Source organism: Cryptomeria japonica, chromosome 3 (assembly GCF_030272615.1).
Source record: "Cryptomeria japonica chromosome 3, Sugi_1.0, whole genome shotgun sequence".
Classification (NCBI taxonomy): domain Eukaryota; kingdom Viridiplantae; phylum Streptophyta; class Pinopsida; order Cupressales; family Cupressaceae; genus Cryptomeria; species Cryptomeria japonica.
Window position 1 is genome coordinate 531,510,912 of NC_081407.1, and position 23,279 is coordinate 531,534,190.

At 35.3% G+C, this 23,279-nt stretch overlaps 1 protein-coding gene across 1 annotated transcript; it reads right to left on the minus strand.

Moving 5' to 3' along the window:
• Positions 1-22,090: 22,090 nt before the first annotated feature.
• LOC131075101 (uncharacterized) lies at positions 22,091-23,068 on the minus strand. The gene is made up of 4 exons (XM_059217542.1): positions 23,063-23,068; positions 22,894-22,959; positions 22,513-22,605; positions 22,091-22,390 (listed from the first exon to the last, which is right to left on the minus strand). Exons 1-4 carry the CDS (start codon positions 23,066-23,068, stop codon positions 22,091-22,093), a joined length of 465 nt encoding a protein of 154 aa, XP_059073525.1.
• Between the last annotated feature and the right edge of the window lie 211 nt (positions 23,069-23,279).

Here is a 23,279-nt window from a genome sequence, read left to right on the forward strand (position 1 = left end):
ACTTACAATGAAGCTCAACCCGATCCACCAACTCCATCAAGAACCCCCATAGAAGAGGAAGAGCTCACTACTATAGAGATATACTGATTCCCGTTGTCACTCGATCTCAGAAAAACTAAAAGAAGGAATCACAACCAAAATCAAGTATGAGTCATAGATTGTCCAAACCTTTTGATGAATATATGAATATGGGAGAAACAAAGATCACCGACGAGCTTATCCAAGAATGTCAAGAGAATGCGGCTTTCCAAAAACTTTTAGAAAGACTTATAGAAGTGGATAAGAAAAAATATCTACTCATGCTAACTAGAAAAGGGGTCAATATTCTTGAGGATTTTGACACAGAAAACTTAAGGAATATAGGTGAGAGAATTTTGAGAACAAGAGCGAGAAACTATGCTTATCAAGACCAACTAAGAGAAGAGGAAACATAGGATCAAGAAAAAATATGCATTCGAGATCACACCCATGAACAAGACAATACCCGCAATCAGGACAATCTTAATAAATGAGGGGAAACTCCCCATCGAAGGAAAAATGCGCCCCTAGTTTCTCTTACACAACAACTCCAAACACTTCAAAGAAAAATGCAGGACATGCAACAAGGGACCATGGTACGATACTCATTAGATGACATTTGTCCTTATCCTTTTGATAGGAGATTGAACATAGTACCTTTTCCCCCAAATTCAGATATACCAAAGTATGACAAATACGATGGTAAGCATGATCCCCGTGATCACATTCAGGAATTTTGTACGATGAGCTTAGAGTTTGCTCACAATGACACATACTTAATAAGATTATTCCAAAGAAGTTTGGGAGAGCAAACAATGGAGTGGTTGTTAAAAATCACACCACCTATCAGATCATTTGATGAGTTGGTAAATAAATTCATAACACAATACTCCTATAACATCTGACACACAATCACCATTCTTGATGTATGCAATACAAAGAAAAATAACAATGAAACATTCATGGTGCTTCTACAACGATGGAGGCACATGGTCGCAAGATATCAAGGAGATGTACCTAGAAAGGAAAAGATGGATATCTTCATAGACAATTTCAATAGTGAAATGAGTTATCATCTCAAACTACAATGTATACCATCTTTTGCAAAATTAATAGAAATTGGTATCCAAGCAGATGAATCTTCCATCAAGAAAGGAACCTTGAATTTCTTTAAAGAAGGTGTTAGTTCGTCAAACAATAACACCTTTAACAATCAAAACAACAACTCAAACAAGTCCAAATTTTGGACAAGGAACAAAAAAATTGTTAATGATGGGGTAATCGATGCCAACAATGTAAAGTCTAAACAACCAGTGTTGAATTTATTAGGAAACCCACCATCTAATAATGATCAAATAAGTTCTAATCAAGGCACTAACACTTATCAATGAAATGCCAACCAAGGAGCTTCAACGTCAAACAACAAAAATCACCAAGGCAACAACAACAACCAAGGGAACAACACAAACCAAAAAGGTAACACTAATACTTTTCTGTATCGATGAATATACACACCATTAGGACAAACCTTGGAATCATCCTTTCAAGAACTATTGGCAAATAAGATCATCACATTGCCAGCCACAACAACTTTGAACCCCAAGTCAAACCACCATGGTGGAATGCCTCACATTATTGTGATTATCATTCAAACAAGAGGCATAACACAAATGATTGCATGAGGTTGAAGAACATAGTTCAAGACATGATAGACAAGGGTGATTTAATGGTCGATGGTCATAAAACCAATGGTGACCATGAATCTTTCAAAATCCTCTTCCCAATTATGACAAGGGAGGAGCGTCAACATCAAACAACACCAAAGGAGCTCATATAAATCACATATACAAAAACACCATCAATCACATATCGACCTGTGACAATCAAGTGAATGTCATAAAAATCAAAGATAAACAAGAACATGCATTGATAGATGTGGCAACAAGAGCTCAAAAATATGTCTTGAAAGGGAACACATCAACATCAACAACTCTCCATAAGACTCAATATAACCTAGTTGACCAAGTACGAAGAGCACCTGCACATATATCTATATTTGAGTTTCTCAAACTTTCACCAAAACACAAGGATATCTTGGAGCAAGCTCTTATCCAAACAACCATTCCAAATGATCTGGATATTGATCAATTCCAAGCCATGGTGGCCCATATGACGGTGCCACATAACATATGTTTTTTTGAACATGATGATGTCTCTTTGAATCATCCGCATAACACCCCACTCCATATCAAAGTCTTAGTCTATAAATATCAGGTAAAAAGAGTATTAATAGATGGAGGAGTTGGTCTCAATATATGTACTCTAAAGCTTATATGTGCATTGGGCTTCCCTGAGCAGGGTAATGATCCTAAAAAGAAAATCACTATCAAAGCCTATGATGATGAGGAAAGATCATTTAAAGGGACTGTGATACAACCCATTCAGGTAGGTCATGTACAAAGAGACACCATGTGCCAAGTCTTGGGCATAGACTTGACATACAATATACTATTAGGTCATCCATGGATCCATGAAATGCAAGCGATGTCTTCCACGTACCATCAATGTATCAAGTTCCCCTACAATGGACAAGAAATTTTAGTATCTACAGATAATAACCCTTTTCAATATTGCAATGCTATAGAGGCAGCTCAAGATAGCCTAGTTCCACACAACAGGGAGGCCCAAGATTCCTCATCATCCAACCATCAAGGGGAGCTCAAATCACTATCCATGAACTTCAAGTAGAAGACGAAAATAAAGGACCAAGGTATGGGGGAGTACTCTTTCGAACCCTTGTGTCTATCTAAATTGTCAACTTCACCAAGGTCTCATGGACAACCATCCACATCAAGACATTAGGCAGCACAACCCATCACAAAGTTTGATGGTAAATTTATCCAAATCGGCACACTGGCTGAAGAATCAGGAGATAAAGACATCCTTCGCTAGCTATACAAGGATGAAGAAGAAATCAGAGCTACTACCATAGAAGTAGTCGTACCAATAAAAGTGTATGGAAATGGGTTTCGGATCATTCAACGAATGGGATACAAAGGAAAAGGACCTATTGGCAAGTGCCAAGAGGCCATCATAGAACCCATACAACTTCGTTCACAATTTGCAAAAGACAAAATAGGACTTGGGTATGGCCAACATATTTTGCCTATGCAAAAGAAAAAGCACCATCAAAAACCTCAATGGAAAGAAAATAAAAAACATAACAAAGACTCATGGAAAGAAGCACTAAACCAAGCAGCAGAAAAGACAAGGAAGGACCAAAAACATGAAGAAAATGAGAAACGACAAGAAGAAATCGCTATTCAAAGGGAGGAAGCTTCTTATAAGAAAGTACATCATGCACAAGAACCTAACCAAACCAAGACTGAGCCACAACCTAAAGAAATTGCTACTCAAATAAAGGAAATAGTGTATGAACAAATTCAAAGAGTACAAGAAAGCACCAATCCTGAATCAAAACAAGCTACTAAACTTGTGTCAATTATTAGTGATATTTTCTCACCATACAATATACCTGTCAGATTCAACGAGGTAACTTGGGACAATGATTTTGAAACCAATTCTAATGAATATGAGTGGGATAGTTATTCTGATGTTACTAGAGATATTGAGGTGGATACAATTCATGCACACACACCCATTTCTCACAAGGGACAAGGTTCAAGATCTCGACCATTGGAATTCAGACCACAACATATCTATGAGGCTAGTGAGAACGAACAATAACAATACAAACAAGGTAATGTCGAGAAAAGTACCATTGAAGACCTCAAGAATATCATTAACCTCACCAATATCCCAAACAACTATGATGATGTCTCCATCATGACACTTACAATAACTAGTCTTAACTCACCAAATGACTCCCTACTACTCATATATCCTGATCTCATAGACTGGGAAGAACTCGAACATCATGATATACCAATATTCTTGAATGATGAATCAATTGTCCAATACCTGTGCTTAATCAACCCAGAAACATGCTCCACTAATGAACTGGATAACGATAGTTGCAATAAGGGGAGTGCCAAGTCTCTCAGTCGAAAAAATGAAATGAAAAATGGATCTAACGGTGAAAACCATTTAATGGTAGTATAAGATCGCAAAAACAAAAAAGTAAAAATAAAGGACGTATCTGAAGGTGAAAACCTTTTTGAGGCACCTAAAGATGGGAGACTTGATGCTCTTGCTGAACATTACCAGGAAGGTCACCAATCCTGATTGAGCCAACTCAATCAGTAAATATCAACACTAAAATAGCAGTCAAAACTATACATTTGGCATAATCACTCACAGAAAAAAGAACAACCAAATTTTATCAAATTCTTCAAGGAGAAGCAAATCAATTTTGCTTGGTCTTATGCTGACATGCTAGGAGTGGATCCCAATCTAATCATGCATCACTTATCCATCGCTCCTGGAGCTAAACCTGTCAAGCATAAATTAAAGAAGATGAATCCACATGTGGCATTATTAGTCAAAGAAGAACTGAAAATGTTATTAGATGTTGGATTCATCTGACCTATAGACTATGTCAAATGGAACTCAAATATTGTACCAGTTTCCAAACTAGATAAAAGCATAAGGATTTGCACAGACTTCAGAGACCTAAATAAGGCATGTTCAAAGGACAAATTTCCTTTACCAAGCATTGACACTATTGTTTTCTCTATCAATAGGGCACACAATTCTATCTCTCATGGATGGTTTCTCTTGCTATAACTGAAATAAGATAGCCCTAGAGGATTAGGATAAAACTGCATTCACCTATCCACGGGGAACATATTGCTGGAATGTCATGCCTTTCGGCTTGAAAAATGGTGGTGCAACTTATCAAAGAGCCATGGCAATAATATTCCATGACATGATGCATACTTTCATGGAGGATCATGTGGATGATTTTCTAGCTAAATCATTCACCAGAGCATAACACCTGAGCATACTAGATAAAATATTTCAATGATTGGAGCAATTCAATGTCAAATTAAACCCTAAGAAATGTGTCTTTGGGGTCACATCCAGAAAACTTTTGGGATACATTATATCATAAAAAGGCATCGAAGTAGATCCAACAAAGGTTCAGGCTATCATGGAGATGCCACCTCCTAAAAGCATTAGCCAACTATGATCTCTGTAGGGAAGGCTACAATCCATGTGACGATTCATCACTCAATTAGCAGATAATTGTCTTCCATTAAATCATATTCTTCATAAGAATATAGCTTTCAGATGGGAAGACAAATATGCAAAACCATTCTATCAGCTCAAACAATATTTGATGAATCCACTAGTTTTGGTACCACCAATCGCAGGCAAGCCACTCATCCTCTATATATCAACAACAAAAGTATCATTAGGGGCATTGTTAGTACAAGAAGATCCAACAGGCAAAGAAAGGTATATCTATTAAATCAAAAAGACTTTGAATGAATATGAACTCAATTATACATTCATTGAAAAGGCTTTCTTAGCAGTGGTGTTTGCTTCTAAAAAGTTCCACCACTATATGCTATCCCACACAATCAAGTTGGTAGAAAAGATCAACCCTCTTAAGTATCTACTCAACAAAGCTGCTCTCAAAGGAAGATTAGCTAAATGGGTCATGATCCTAAGTGAGTTTGACATTCAATACACAAAATGATGAGGTATCAAAGGACACGCAATTACAGACAACTGGCAGAAGCACCACTACTGGACCAACACCCATTGCAGGTGGAATTTCCAGATATGGATGTGCTCACTATCACACCCAATAAATGGACCCTAAACTTTGATGGATCCTATACACAACATGGATCGAGTGCCAATGTCTTGTTCGTAACTTGAGAGGGGCACATAATTCCAAGATCTTACAGACTGATGTTTCCCTGTACCAATAACATTGCTAAATATGAAGCCCTGGTAACTGTAATCAAAGTGGCTGTAGAATGGAGAATCACATAATTAAGAGTCTATGGGGATTCTCAACTAGTTATCAACTTGATCAATGATGACTATCAGATGAAAGATGAAAAGCTAATGCCTTACAAGAGAATGGTGGATGACTTCAAAAAGTACTTTGTGCACACAACATTTGAGCAAATTCCAAGATTGGACAATAGAGTTGCTGATGCAATGGCCACTATCACCTCACTTCTACAAATTATAGATAAACAAAATCATTATGAATTCCTAGTGGAGCAATTTTTTCCCCACTTATGACAATCCCACATCCCAAGTCATCTGTGCCATGACCGGTTCTGATTCCCCTCTATAGAGGAAGATATATGACTATCTCAAAAATAATACTCTCCTGCCTGACCTATCTCACAACAAAAAATGAAGCTTCATCTGACAAGCCGCTTGCTATACCTTAACCACTGACACACTTTACCGCCGAGGTCTAGATAGTACTCTTCTTCGATGCCTTGATCGTAACGAATCTAACTCTACCTTACATGAGATTCATTAAGGTATTTGCGGTATGCTTTCAAGTGGTCCTACTCTTGCCAAGAAAATTCTGAGAATGGGATATTACTGGCTAACAATGGAGAGAGAATCCTATCAATTTGCTAGGAAATGTCCTAAATGTCAAATTCACGGTAACCTCATACATGCACCAACACAAGAGCTGCAACCATTCACCACATCTTGGCCTTTCTATCAATGGGGACTTGATTTGGTAGGAAAGATTCATGCTTCCTCTTCAAACAGACATAAGTTCATTATCACCGCTACAAAGTACTTCACCAAGTGGATAGAAGCAGTCCTAATGACTACCATGACTGGAAAGCAGATTTCATCATTCTGTAATGCCCATACCCTAGTTGGACTTGTAAAAACTCATTTGACCTTGATTGACTTCCTATGTGGCATCCTTGAATGGTAGGTTAATCGTGATGCAATGTGTAGTTTAGATAATATAAATAACTGTGCATACTTATTATTGTGCTTTTGCATCGATTCTCGTATAAATGTAATTGTTCCTAACCCTTGTGATAAATCTTGAGCTAACGCCTTCATTGAATATGTATATGTATATGCAAGTTTGTATGAATTCATGGGTGCAGCAGATTGCAGGTACAACACCGCTTAGGGCAAGGTTCATCTCCTTTGGGATTTGCAAGGTTGAGTATGCCTCCTTCATCTTTAGAATTTGGATTTGGTGGTCATATAACTCTCATCTTGCCTTAGCCATGGTTAGGTGAGCATCGTGTGTGGATTCGTGGGGCTTTCTTTTCATTGGGATGCATGTCAAGAGATTTGGAGGACTTCCTCGATTTGCATGCCTTGCGCAAGGTAAGTGGAGTTTGTTATCCTAAGTATTAAATTCAATTTAATGAGTAAACGTACACATTAGTGATATAGAAATGTAAATAGGTAGTTTCTTCTATACGAGTAATCGTTAATTTAAAGGGATTGCTTTAATTATTATTGTAGCAAGCTTAAGGTATTTAACTTGGGTTAGTGTGTTCATTTACGCATTTGTAGCTGAGAAATTAGAATAAATAAGACTCTTGCATTAGATTAGCCATTTATTTAAAACTGTCACTTTATTATGTTATAGCGAGTTAATTTAATAGCTGATTTTAAAATAATGAATTTAATGAGTTATGCGTTTTGGAAAGGAAAAATTTAAAGTCATTTGGGAGATAGAAATAAATTACTCATTTTCGCATTTTGGAAGAAAAAGGGTAAATTATTATTATTTAAAAGAAATTATTTCTTTTTTACTTGTATAGTTGATATAGTATAAAAAGATTGATTTTTTTTTAGAAAATTAAATTAATCAAAACGCCTTACCCTGTCAATAGTTCCGAAATAGAAAAGTAGGCCTAAATTGATATTGAGAGATTAAAATTAGAGATTAAATAAGAAACAGAAGCGTGTTAATTTTAATGAGAATAAAACAAGTTAGATTTATTGAGTAATGGAAAATAATGATTTCCATTCTCATGTTTCTTTTATTTTCAAAAAAAAATAAATGCCTAATTTCGAAATTGAAAATTAGGGCAAAAATAGGGTTTCTCTTTTTTTTAAACTAGTTGGGAAATGTTTTTGGGGGTTCTTGGCTTTTGGTCATTTTTTTTGGAAAAACATGGTTTTTTTTGGAAGAGAGATTGGGAATGTTGGACAAGGATGGAGTTTTAGAGCAGCAGATTTGGGGGCTCATCATCAAAATCTTTCCAGGAAAGCTTGTTGAGGTAGGAATCTCTTTTATCAATGTGATTGTTTTTCAAAATGGGGTTTGCTGGAAAATATTGTAAATTCGTGTTTTCAAACTGTGTGTTTGATGAGTCATTCATCCTTTTTGTAATACTTACATATATTGTTTTTAAAAAAAAATATATATATATTCATTTAATAAATTGTTGACTGCATTCTGGCAGTTTTGGTCTGGGTCTGGTATTGTTATTTTACCAGAGATTTCTTTTAAAAATAAAATAAAATAAAATGAAAAAAAAATATAAAAAAAAAAAAATTTTATACCCCCCATCACTGGGAGGAAACATGGCTGCCACGGGTAGCAACTGCTACCAGTTGGTAGCAGCGCTACCACTGGTAGAACTGGTACCAAATGGTAGCAGCGCTACCAAGGGTAGCGGCCTACTACCATTTGGTAGCAGCACTACCAATGGTAGCGTGGGCTACCAAAGGGGGGGCCCACGTGGGGTCCACGTGGGAACCCCAAAACTTGTTCTTTTTTTTTAATATTTATTTTATTTATGGTTCTGCTGAAATAATAGTAAGTAAATTAAAATAAATAAATAAATAACAATATTAAATGGAGTTTATTTAATTATTTAAATTTAGTTATTCTTTCTTTATTCATTTAATATTATTTAATTTGTGTATTAAATAATATTTGGGGTTATATTATTGATATTTAGATAACTCATGTAGAAATATATGTTATTAATCATATATTGATTTTTCTTACATTCTGAATTTATATATATGTATATATAGCAATATTAATTAGTAATTATGGATAAATGTGGGCGTTATTTCTAATTGGTTAAATATAACTTGAGGATTCACGTGTACATGCTTCATATATATACGCAAGAAATTTATAAATCAATGGGGAGCGTTTTCTTTAATTTCAAAGTCTTCCATCAAGTATATTTTCTTTTGAATAGGGTATGGTTGTGATGCAAGAGAGGGGTACTAGTGTATAGTTCTAGACAACATGTCAGTGATGTTTATCTAAGGAATAAGTAAAATACCCAGACGAGAAATGCTTACATTTATGTGAACTTAGTTGGAAAACTTGTAGAGATGTATTTACTGACCGAAATGGTCATTTGTAGTATGGTTGTGATTGCCTAAAAGGCAAGATTGTAAAAGACATGTAAATATGTAACCTTAACTATATTAAATGCCAGAGGGGTCTTGCAGTTGAGCAGACCCGGAGATGTAGCCCTTTAGGGGTGAACTCCGAGATCATATCTGTGTTATGCAATGTTTTTTAGCTTACTTTGTTTTATGCTTTAAATTATCATGGATGGTTGTATTCTTGCACAAGTGTATGGTGGAAATTTAATGAATTCAAATCTAAGTGCATAACATTATTCATCTGGATAAATGTAGTTATTTAGGTTCATAAAACATTGTAAATTTTGATGATGGCAAAGTATTTAAAACATTGTAATTAAAGTTGTGGAAAAAGTATTTTGATAAGGTTAATCAAACGTAGTAATAGTGGAAAGAATCTTGCTAGGTTACATCATTGGATTAGCTTGTTATTAAGCATGCAAATTGAACAAATGAGTATGGGAAATAAAGATAGAATTAATGTTATAATTTTCTAAGTTGGAATCTAAAGGATGATCAACATATAGGTAATTACTTTTATCTTCTTAAATGAGCAACGCCATGTTAATTATATTCCACTATATTGGATGAATATATTTAGTTATTTATGTTGTAAATATACCAATAATCCTCACCAGATTAATTTGATAATTGTGTGGACTCAACTAGATATCCATGTTATAACCCTTACAAAAAAAAAAGAATCCCTTATGATTGCTAAAATTGAACTAACATGGGAAATAATTGATTTGTTGTTTATACATTAAATCTTCGTAAAAGTATCTCTCATATTAACTTCATTTAACAAAAAAAAAGAGTGATATGCAATAAGAAATTTGTATTTTAATCCCAATAGAAGAATGTCACTATGATATTATTATTCAAATCTTGAAATGATAAATTTCATCTAGCTAACGATATTTTAATTTAAAGGATGCTCTCGTGTGACCTAATACACACCCACTTTAATGAAATTAGTCCAATTATTTGCATTATCAAAACTTCAATGAATTCTATGGCTACTCACATTTTATCTTTCATATAAGAACTGCAACTCATTAGTTGGCTATGCATGAAATCAAATGAAAGGGCCTCACTCTATTAATTGTAGTTAATCCTTAATGAATGAATCTCGTCTGATTAACCATACTTTTAATATTAAAGGATGATATCGATTGTGAATGGATTACCTTAAACCCAATGAAAGAACTTCATTATATTAAACGCTTGAACCTTTTTTTTGGGGCCTCTAAATGAAATTATGAAATTAAGTGCATTAATTAAATAACCTCTCAATGGCCTCCCAGCCACCCAAAGTAAATGAATGCTTCCTAAAATTATAAGATTTCCAACCATAGAACACATATATAATCAAGATCTATGCATTATCTCGTAATTATGATATCCAGTTTAATGGATCTAATGACACAAGTTGAGTTAGGTGTAAGGTTATGTAATCGCGTTGGGAAACTCCTTAGGATCGTTTTAGCCTTCCGCTATGTTATCTAGTTAGAGATAACTTTGAGATAACTTCAATCTATCTTAATATTGTAACTTTTCATTAACACTCTTAATTATTATTTAAAAAAAAATAAATTTACACTCTATTTGAGTGTTTTTAACTTAAACCCTTAGGGGTTTCCTGGCGGGGCATTACACTTGGTATCAGAGCCCATGTTGCAACACTGGGATCTCTGGTTTCGCTTGTACCCTTAGTTGGTGTGTGTGTGTCTACCTTATGTTTTATGCATGTCCTCCTTGATGTGAGGGTGTGATTTAACAAACCCTACTTGTGTGTAACGTGTGTGTGTTCACACCTTGCTTCACCTTCTTGATGTGGGTGTTTTGTGAATGATTATGGGTGTTTTGTTTGCTTATTGAGGTCTTGGTCTATGACTTCTCTTGCTTTGAAAAGGATTCGTATGTACCTTCATTCTTGCTTTGTTTTACTCTTTTGACTAATCCATCTGGGTTGGTTGTTAATGTCTGGGATCTAAAAGCACGAAATGTGCTTGTTTATGGTTTTGATCTATCTTAATGATTGCCCACTTTAAAAACTAGTATGGCAAATATTAATGCTTATTATGTAGAAATTTAGAGATTACGATTCTTCCTCTTCTCTCTCTAGTAAATTAAAAGGAATTGATATGTGTGGTTATCTCTTATTTAAGTTTTCTTATTGCAAGAGAAAGGATGGTATTTCTTGAGCCCTTGTGTGAGCCTCATAACGTTTTTGTGTTTTAGATTGTGAAAGGGATTGGTCTAGGAGTTAATTTTTGGTGAATGATAGAAAATGGTATGTTTGCATTAAAGGGGTTCTCCATGTGTTTGGTAGGAGCAGTATAGTTAAATTCCATTTTAAGTAAGGTGCATTAAAATGCGCATAGTGATTTTGTGAAAATTGCTTGATGTGAAAAAGAATACCAAAAGAGGGCATGTTGTAGTAGCTTCAAGAGTGAAGTAATGTGCTCCTCAAAAGATTGTTTTATGTGCTTATTCAACTAGTGTGATTTAGGACCTATTAAGTGATGCACTTTTAACTTGCTTGGATATAGATAATTGCCTTATTGTGTTTAAGAAAGAGTAAATGAAAGACTTGTTGAATTGTAAGCATTAAATGTGTAAAATCTAGTGGATAGCTCTTCATTTACCTCCTTGTCGTACTATAAATTTTCAATGTTAGATTTTATGTGTTATTGTATTGTATTGTATTACGAATAGTGATTGTGCTCTAGAAGACTTGTATTACAAAAACAAAATTTGGTTATTTTGAATTCTTGTTCGGAAAACTAGAACATTATAGTGCAGCAATAATGATTAGAAATGTCATGTTAGGATGCTTTGACACCTTCCTAAAAGATAGCAAGATGAAAACCGTGCAACTCAAATGATAAACTTATATCCGAGCATATGGTGTGATTTTGAAATTCTTGTGTATTCGTAGGAAATAGTTGATTTTCCAACTCTCTTCCTCCTCTTGTCTAAAATATAGGAATTGTTGTCTTTGAAATACTATTTGGAATGCAGTGATTTAAGAAGAAATTTTGTTATAAAGCATATGACATTGTATGTTGCTTTGGGCTTCTAATTGAAAGGGGAAAGTTTTTCATCTTGAAAAGGGAAATTGCATAGTTAGTAATGTGAATGAAAATGCTTAGGGAAGATTGAGAAAGATATCAGAATGATGTTATTTCTTTGTGTAAATTTGAATTGTTGAAAATTTCAGTACATGGATCTAGAGTAAACTTTGTTTGGTGATTCATGTGTAAAGCATAATTAAAACTTCCCTTAAGTATATGTTAGCATAATGTAAAGTACTCCCCGTAAATGTGACTAAACTAGTAATGGTGCTATTCTGTGTGTGTTGTGAGAAAACCCGTACTTGTTTTGTGTGCCCATGGGATGGTGAAGTAATCAACCATGGGGGATATGTTTGTTTATGAGTATGGGAAACCATACCTATCTATGTGATGTTGCTTATTTGTTTCCTTACTGAGTGCCAACCCATGGGTTGTTGATAAGTCAGTATGTGAAGGGGTAGTAGTAGAAGTCACCATTCCTTGAATAGTATGAGCAGCGTACAAGTAATGTCGACGCGAAGCGACTTTAGCTTCCCTATTTTGAGGAAAAATATAGTTTTGTAATGAAGCTATAACATAGGTGTACTCAATACTTCCCCTTGTGATGAACTGATTTACGAGGTTCATGTGTGCCAGCCTGATTCCTATCCTTTATTTTGAGCATATAGATGGCAGTTTTGAGCATATTGTTGGATTCCATTGGAGCATTTGTTGCCTTGTCTTCATGAGAGGCGTGTTATTGTTCTTACATAAGTTGCCAACTGACTAGTGTTGGTAGACTTGTGGGTAGACCTTAGCCATGTATACCTCTGGCTTACGGCGAGTATCCTGAGAGGAACATTGCTATGCGGAGTGTGACCGGCGTGTGCCTTATCCGCGGGGTACACTACCATGCGGGATACGTCCATTGCGTGCTTTGTCCGCTTGGAGTATTTCCATGCCGTGCTGAGACATGATGCGGGATGTAGTAGACATTTCCATGCGGCCTACCGCTAGGTATAAGGTAGAGCCATGCCACGTGACGACGTGATGCGGGGTGATGTTGAGGTGCACACTGCCATGCCATGCGGGTGTGTGACTTGGCCACACCACATGATGAGCTACTAGGATAGCTAGACGATTGTTCCTTCCTTCCTCGTTGGTGGCTAGCTATTAGTCACATAGTGATGTAATGTGCAATTATGATTTTCTTTTAATTATTTATTTATTTCCTTGTGGACCAGCAATTTATTTTACTTTGACCTTGACAGTTTAGCCACGATCTTGCAATTTTGATCTTACTTGACTTGATGTTGCAAATCCGGAAATTATTTTCTTGTCTTATTGTTGGAATTGACAATTATGATCTTTATTCTTTTGTACTTTGGTGGCTAAACTGGTTTATCCTTGTTGTTTTCGTATGTTGGTCTTGTGTTGCAATGTGAATTCCTCTCCAAGAACGTAGGAGACGGGCTTGGATGAGTGTATACGAGGAAGTAGACGCAGGGAACCCTGAGGATGGAGGTATGTGAGGCTGTGAAACAGCTAGGATCCACTACCTACCTATGAGTGGTGACTATCTCTTGGAGGCTAAACACCTTACACAACAAGGGATATTCACGAGGGACTTGTATGGAAGGTAGCACCGCTATGGTGTACCCTAGCACCATCAAGCCCTCGAGTGAGATGTTGGACATTTGTTGATCATGTATTTATTCTGAGAGCAGGCATAGAGATGTGGATCATATATGTTACCTTTGACCGAGCATTAGACATGCTCACATGTGGCCTATTGTGTTGTGCAAACCAGTCTTGTGGATGGATATTATGTGTAATCATGGATTAAATGGTATTAACTTGTCACTATGTTATGGGGCATAGTCATTGGAAAGGTTCTTGTATGTCTAAAAAATGTAAACAATTGAGTTCTTACATTGCTCTTATTTAACGAAAGTTAACTTGGTTGTAAAAAAAAGTTGATATGTGAAGCTAGTTCTATGCGATAAAATTTTGTGAAAGAGAGGAATTGGTGAAAGAAATTGACCTTGAGAGCATGTTTTCTTGTCATTTTTGATAAATGAGTATGATAACTGTGTCTATATGTATTTTAATTGCTTTAATTTGGTGTAATAAGAAGGGAAAAGTCTCGTATCTTTACTATAATTGTGTGTAAATTCTAGAACGTTCTAAGATGTGAATGATGTTAGATGCATTTTTGTTAATGGATGATGACACTTGTAGAGGATTTATGAATAATGTTCTAAGATGATGGCAAAATAGTTGTTTGTGCAAATTGATAATTGTTAATTGAGTTTAAGGACTAATAAGTGTTGCAAGACTTCCATTTAGCTTTGCGACTTCCAGGAGTAAGTCGGAGCCTAGGGGGGGAGAATGTAATGCCCATACCCTAGTCGAACTTGTAAAAACTCATTTGACCTTGATTGACTTCCTATGTGGCATCCTTGAATGGTAGGTTAACCGTGATGCAATGTGTAGTTCAGATAATATAAATAACTGTGCATACTTATTATTGTGCTTTTGCTTCGATTCTTGTATAAATGTAATTGTTCCTAACCCTTGTGATAAATCTTGAGCTAACGCCTTCATTGAATATGTATATGTATATGCATGCTTGTATAAATTCATGGGTGCAGCAGATTGCAGGTACAACACCGCTTAGGGCAGGGTTCATCTCCTTTGGGATTTGCAAGGTTGAGTATGCCACTTTCATCTTTAGAATTCAGATTTGGTGGTCATATAACTCTCGTCTTGCCTTAGCCATGGTTAGGTGAGCATTGTGTGTGGATTCATGGGGCTTTCTTTTCATTGGGATGCGTGTTGAGAGATTTGGAGGACTTCCTCGATTTGCATGCCTTGCGCGAGGTAAGTGGAGTTTGTTATCCTAAGTATTAAATTCAATTTAATGAGTAAACGTACACATTAGTGATATAGAAATGTAAATAGGTAGTTTCTTCTATACGAGTAATCGTTAATTTAAAGGGATTGCTTTAATTATTATTGTAGCAAGCTTAAGGTATTTAACTTGGGTTAGTGTGTTCATTTACGCATTTGTAACATTTACGCATTTGTAGTTGAGAAATTAGAATAAATAAGACTCTTGCATTAGATTAGTCATTTATTTAAAAATGTCGCTTTATTATGTTATAGCGAGTTAATTTAATAGCTAATTTTAAAATAATGAATTTAATGAGTTATGCGTTTTGGAAAGGAAAAATTTAAAGTCATTTGGGAGATAGAAATAAATTACTCATTTTCGCATTTTGGAAGAAAAAGGGTAAATTATTATTATTTAAAAGAAATTATTTCCTTTTTACTTGTATAGTTGATATAGTATAAAAAGATTGATTTTTTTTTAGAAAATTAAATGAATCAAAACGCCTTACCCGGTCAATAGTTCCGAAATAGAAAAGTAGGCCTAAATTGATATTGAGAGATTAAAATTAGAGATTAAATAAGAAACAGAAGAGTGTTAATTTTAATGAGAATAAAACAAGTTAGATTTATTGAGTAATGGAAAATAATGATTTCCATTCTCATGTTTCTTTTATTTTCAAAAAAAAATAAATGCCTAATTTCGAAATTGAAAATTAGGGCAAAAATAGGGTTTCTCTTTTTTTTAAACTAGTTGGGAAATGTTTTTGGGGGTTCTTGGCTTTTGGTCATTCTTTTTGGAAAAACATGGTTTTTTTTGGAAGAGAGATTGGGAATGTTGGACAAGGATGGAGTTTTAGAGCAGCAGATTTGGGGGCTCATCATCAAAATCTTTCTAGGAAAGCTTGTTGAGGTAGGAATCTCTTTTATCAATTTGTTCAAGTTGTTTTTTTAACAAAAAAAAAAGAAAGAAAAGAGGCTTGTATGATGTTCTTGCAATTTTTGTTCTCAGATTTTCCATTGTTTGCCATGAGAAGTTTCTTGTAGAAAAAAAATTGTTAAAAATTTGTTTCGATGGATCTTTGTGTGAGAAGAGATCTTCCTTGTGCCAAAGATTTGCTTAATGAGAGGGTTATTCAACAATTTCTTCTATTATTTTGAAACCCTTGTCATTAAAAAAAAAAAGAGAAAATAATGGCTATGACTGTGATTGTTTTTCAAAATGGGGTTTGCTGGAAAATATTGTAAATTCGTGTTTTCAAACTGTGTGTTTGATGAGTCATTCATCCTTTTTGTAATACTTACATATATTATTTTTAAAAAATATATATATATATATATTCATTTAGTAAATTGTTGACTGCATTCTGGCAGTTTTGGTCTAGGTCTGGTATTGTTATTTTACCAGAGATTTCTTTTAAAAATAAAATAAAATAAAATGAAAAAAAAATATAAAAAAAAAAATATTTTTATACCCCCCATCGCTGGGAGGAAACATGGCTGCCACGGGTAGCAACTACTACCAGTTGGTAGCAGCGCTACCACTGGTAGAACTGGTACCAAATGGTAGCAGCGCTACCAAGGGTAGCGGCCTACTACCATTTGGTAGCAGCGCTACCAATGGTAGCGTGGGCTACCAAAGGGGGGGCCCACGTGGGGTCCACGTGGGAACCCCAAAACTTGTTCTTTTTTTTTTATTTATTTATTTTTTTTAATATTTATTTTATTTATGGTTCTGCCGAAATAATAGTAAGTAAATTAAAATAAATAAATAAATAACAATATTAAATGGAGTTTATTTAATTATTTAAATTTAGTTATTCTTTCTTTATTCATTTAATATTATTTAATTTGTGTATTAAATAATATTTGGGGTTATATTATTGATATTTAGATAACTCATGTAGAAATATATGTTATTAATCATATATTGATTTTTCTTACATTCTGAATTTATATATATGTATATATAGCAATATTAATTAGTAATTATGGATAAATGTGGGCGTTATTTCTAATTGGTTAAATATAACTTGAGGATTCACGTGTACATGCTTCATATATATACGCAAGAAATTTATAAATCAATGGGGAGCGTTTTCTTTAATTTCAAAGTCTTCCATCAAGTATATTTTCTTTTGAATAGGGTATGGTTGTGTTGCAAGAGAGGGGTACTAGTGTATAGTTCTAGACAACATGTCAGTGATGTTTATCTAAGGAATAAGTAAAATACCCGGACGAGAAATGCTTACATTTATGTGAACTTAGTTGCAAAACTTGTAGAGATGTATTTACTGACCGAAATGGTCATTTGTAGTATGGTTGTGATTGCCTAAAAGGCAAGATTGTAAAAGACATGTAAATATGTAACCTTAACTATATTAAATGCCAGAGGGGTCTTGCAGTTGAGCAGACCCGGAGATGTAGCCCTTTAGGGGTGAACTCCGAGATCATATCTGTGTTATGCGATGTTTTTTAGCTTACTTTGTTTTATGCTTTAAATTATCATGGATGGTTGTATTCTTGCACAAGTGTATGGTGGAAATTTAATGAATTCAAATCTAAGTGCATAACATTATTCATCTGGATAAATGTAGTTATTTAGGTTCATAAAACATTGTAAATTTTGATGATGGCAAAGTATTTAAAACATTGTAATTAAAGTTGTGGAAAAAGTATTTTGATAAGGTTAATCAAACGTAGTAATAGTGGAAAGAATCTTGCTAGGTTACATCATTGGATTAGCTTGTTATTAAGCATGCAAATTGAACAAATGAGTATGGGAAATAAAGATAGAATTAATGTTATAATTTTCTAAGTTGGAATCTAAAGGATGATCAACATATAGGTAATTACTTTTATCTTCTTAAATGAGCAACGCCATGTTAATTATATTCCACTATATTGGATGAATATATTTAGTTATTTATGTTGTAAATATACCAATAATCCTCACCAGATTAATTTGATAATTGTGTGGACTCAACTAGATATCCATGTTATAACCCTTATAAAAAAAAAAGAATCCCTTATGATTGCTAAAATTGAACTAACATGGGAAATAATTGATTTGTTGTTTATACATTAAATCTTCGTAAAAGTATCTCTCATATTAACTTCATTTAACAAAAAAAAAGAGTGATATGCAATAAGAAATTTGTATTTTAATCCCAATAGAAGAATGTCACTATGATATTATTATTCAAATCTTGAAATGATAAATTTCATCTAGCTAACGATATTTTATTTTAAAGGATGCTCTCGTGTGACCTAATACACACCCACTTTAATGAAATTAGTCCAATTATTTGCATTATCAAAAATTCAATGAATTCTATGGCTACTCACATTTTATCTTTCATATAAGAACTGCAACTCATTAGTTGGCTATGCATGAAATCAAATGAAAGGGCCTCACTCTATTAATTGTAGTTAATCCTTAATGAATGAATCTCGTCTGATTAACCATACTTTTAATATTAAAGGATGATATCGATTGTGAATGGATTACCTTAAACCCAATGAAAGAACTTCATTATATTAAACGCTTGAACCTTTTTTTGGGGGCCTCTAAATGAAATTATGAAATTAAGTGCATTAATTAAATAACCTCTCAATGGCCTCCCAGCCACCCAAAGTAAACGCTTCCTAAAATTATAAGATGTCCAACCATAGAACACATATATAATCAAGATCTATGCATTATCTCATAATTATGATATCCAATTTAATGGATCTAATGACGCAAGTTGAGTTAGGTGTAAGGTTATGTAATTGCGTTGGGAAACTCCTTAGGATCGTTTTAGCCTTCCGCTGTGTTATCTAGTTAGAGATAACTTTGAGATAACTTCAATCTATCTTAATATTGTAACTTTTCATTAACGCTCTTAATTATTATTTAAAAAAAAAAAAATTTACACTCTATTAGAGTGTTTTTAACTTAAACCCTTAGGGGTTTCCTAGCGGGGCATTACACATTCATCCTCAACAATCTCATTTGTAGATATGACATTCCCAATTCCATCATCACAAATAACAGACGTCTTTTCAAAAATCAAGATGTGCAAGAGCTATGTGAACAATTCAAAATCCAACATCACTTTCCACACCATACTATCTGCAAGGAAATGGCCAAGTGGAAGTGTCAAACAAAACAATCCTAAATATCCTCAAGAAAATAGTGAATGATGTTGATAAGGATTGGCATGTACAACTCAATCTAGCACTTTGGGCCTACAGAACGAGTATCTGCACACCCATAGGGGCTACACCATATTCATTGGTGTATGGTTTAGAAGCAATTCTGCCTCTTGAAATAGAAATCCCATCTCTCCGAGTATCTTTGAAGGGCCTTATGCAAGATGAGGAATATCGAGTGAACAGGTTGCACAAACTAGAGCTTCTTGATGAAAAATAACAACGTGCCTATGACCATCTCAAGGCATATCAACAACGAATGTGCAGAAGCTATAATGACAAAGTCATCCCAAGGGCTTTCAAAGTTGGTGATCTAGTCCTAAAAGAAAATCCTAGAAAACAATAAGATTGAGAAAAGAACAGGAAATTTGAACCTAACTAGTTGGAACCCTTTGTCAGCATATTAGTCTATGGATCATGAGCATATCAGTTGTCAAATTCAAAAGGGGATGTGCTCGATGAACCAACTGACAACATCCATATTAAAAAATTCTACACTTGAGTCGTTGAATGCATGAATCAAGCCAAAAAGAAAAAAAATTAAAAAAGTATAAAAAATTGTCACTTGGTGAAAACCTGGCAAACGGGCAACTTGTGACACACAAAAAAAAAAAAAAATCAGAAAAATGCAAAAACAATAAAAAACAAATCAAAAAGTGCAATAAAAATAAGTGGTGAAAACCTGGCAACAGGCGCTATTTGTGAGAGAGTAACTCCTCTATCTATCAGTACTCACATCATATCTTTGATCCATCTGACCTAAGCCCATAGACATCACAAAACACTTATACACACAACATTATCCCAGACATACTAAGCGTAGTCACTGTCCTTGATTCTCTAAAAATTTATCCATATCATATCCCACCATGGCTTGGTGATCAATATATATCCACATCGACAAGTGTCCATAACTGGGGGCAACATTCATCTTGCTTTAGCATTTAGACAACAAACAAGGATCACAACATACTAAGGAAACCAATGTCAAAACTGCTCATCAGACAAGAAAATAGGATCATTATCCAACTACAACTTCAACACACACACGATGGATGATATATTCTGGATTATGATTTATTTACATTTAGCATAAAGTTTTGACTATTTGTATCTTGATTTCTGAATCATTAGATCTCTCGAGCTACTCAAGAATGCACTAAGCTAGAGAAGCAACGGAGGAATATGATATTTTTCTTTGGTTTTTTGTTTATGAGGTGATCATTTGTATGTTGCAAATTTGTCTTGAGACATGATTGGAAACATATCATTGAAGATATTTTTCATTTTTGTACATAAAATGGTTAACTCTTATTTGTTTTATGCAAGCAACACTCAGGTTGTCATGGTTCAATTATACCTCGACACTTGTATCATCTTGCAATATCAAAAATCATGTAAGTTATACTCAGGTCATTATGGTTGAATTACACCATGATACTTGTATTAAATTTCAACATATCAAAAGCTCAATGATGACACAAATAGCACAAACAAGTGACTAACGGGAATGACAATGACATAATTAAAGTGATCATTTAGTTGCATACAATTGCATTAAGTTGCATATCATCTTAAACTTGAATTAAGTTGCATATCATTTTAAATCTTGCATTAGTCTCATTATTATCATTACCATTTACATCTCATTTTTAAGATACATCTCATATCATTATCATTTACATCATTTTCAAGATACATCTCATAACATTTTTATTATCATTTACATCTCATTTTCAAGATACATCTCACAATCATAAACATTCAGGTAACATCACATCTTGTATCAAAGTAAACATAGAAATGCATATCACAAACACCTATTCATCATGATCCATGCATTCACATCATCATATAAATCAACATTAAGAGATCAAGAACATCATTATTATCTAAGTATATAATCAGCCTCATAGTATCATCATATCAAATAATGTGCATCATAAATCAATCACCATTAGTAACACATCACATGTGGATCAGATAAAATCAATGCCATTTATCATATATCTCATAAAACTGTCAAAATGTACAATGGATATCATGTCCATAAATACAACAAAGTGATCCATACAACAGGACAAATCTCTCATGTATGACTATATCCTGAGAGAGAAGGTCTAGCAGTAGATGTCCCAACTCTCGGATCTCCATTAGATGGATCACATCGTGTCGACCTCATAACACCTTTTCTCTCCATCCTCGTATGACTACAACCGGATCGAGTGGATGCCACTGCAGCATAGCTAGGAGCTCTATGATCTCGAGGTACCATAACCTCGTACAAATGCCTATAATACTCAACCTCCTTGGCTGAGTACTATATCTCCCTTAGTGTATCCCAGAGTGGAGCACCTCTCAGCAAGGGCCTATGCTCAACCCTGATGCTCTACTGTTGTATCCATCTCTACTTGCAGATGCATAATCTGTTGCTACTACATTAATACCTATGTTTGCAGCTCCTGCACCGAGACGTATAGCACCCTAATTTGTGCATCCTGTTGGTAAGTCGACACCCTGATCTAAACAGGTACCTGTGTCATGGTCCCAGGTGCACCTGTCCCTGTCTGAGGTATTGGTGGAGGTAGAACATTAGATCTCCTCTAGGCAAGTTGCCTATCATCTTCCATCCCTTCAACAATAGCTAACACCACACCTATCCTCACACCCCCACCCGCACCAAGCACAAGACCACCTCTACCACCTCCACCTCTTCCATCTCCACCTCTACCACCTCCACCTCTACGACCTCCACCTTTGCCATCCCCACCTCTACCACCTCCACCCGTGCCATCCCCACCTCTACCACCCCCTCCACCTCCATCTTCTCCACCACCCCCTCCACCTACATCACCTCCCTCCTCTCCCTCATCCTCCTCTCTCCATCTAGGACCCCCTTGCCTCTATGGCCACTCCTCCTCCTCATCATCAAAAGATGGCAATAGCTCTACCAGATAAGATATGCGTGCCACTGCATGTGCCATGAAGTACACTGAGAACTCCTCTGTCATCCCACATCCACTACCCTGGCCCCATAATCCCATATCTCTCCTGCAAGGGTCATATACTCATCCATGGTTTCTCCACTATTTAGAGTAGGCCCCCACTCTGGCACATCCTGTCACCAAAGAGAATATAAACAGGATCCTTGTGGTATCCCCTACTGTCTATCATACTGCCGATTAACGTGGCTGTGCAAAACTCGCTCAATGATAAAGGGCATCCGCCCAATCAGGGACCTTGACATATATACATAGGGAATCTCTAGCCCATCCTCCCCCCACACCTTACAATCCATATATGGTCTCCAGATGATCGTATTGATGTCATCCAATGCCCTCTGCTAGTGCTCTAGTTTGCCCACCTTATGCTAGACAACTACACCTGTATACTCATATGCATATGCCTGACCAACTAGCCTATCCCTATGTGGAAGTGGTCTCGACACTGGTATATGCTCCCAGTCCCACACCTGTAAAAACATCACCCTAGCTGATAGACTAGTGTATCCTAGATATACTACCTAGTGGAGCTCTTGGTATAGGTGGGCCAACATACAAGACCCCCACGCAAACCTGCATTCCTGCATCACCATATCCTCAAAAACCAATCCCCGTCCAACAGCTAGTCCCTTTGACCTATGGTTAGGACACAAGAAACCGCCAATGAAACCTGCTAATACCGATGATAGAGGAGCATAACCTAAATCCAAAAACTCCTGCAATGGGATCTCATCGCCACTAATGTGATCGTCTTGAAAAACATGGCAGAGAGCCTCTATGCCACCCTCCT

Bases quoted from the DNA above. Each gene is read 5' to 3' on its own strand.
- LOC131075101 (XM_059217542.1), bottom strand. The intron at 22,606-22,893 runs GCATATGCATAT...CTTTGGTGACAG, and splicing joins GGGATAGGCTAGTTGGTCAG to GATGTGCCAGAGTGGGGGCC. The intron at 22,391-22,512 runs GTAGTGGATGTG...GAGTGGCCATAG, and splicing joins TATGGGATTATGGGGCCAGG to AGGCAAGGGGGTCCTAGATG.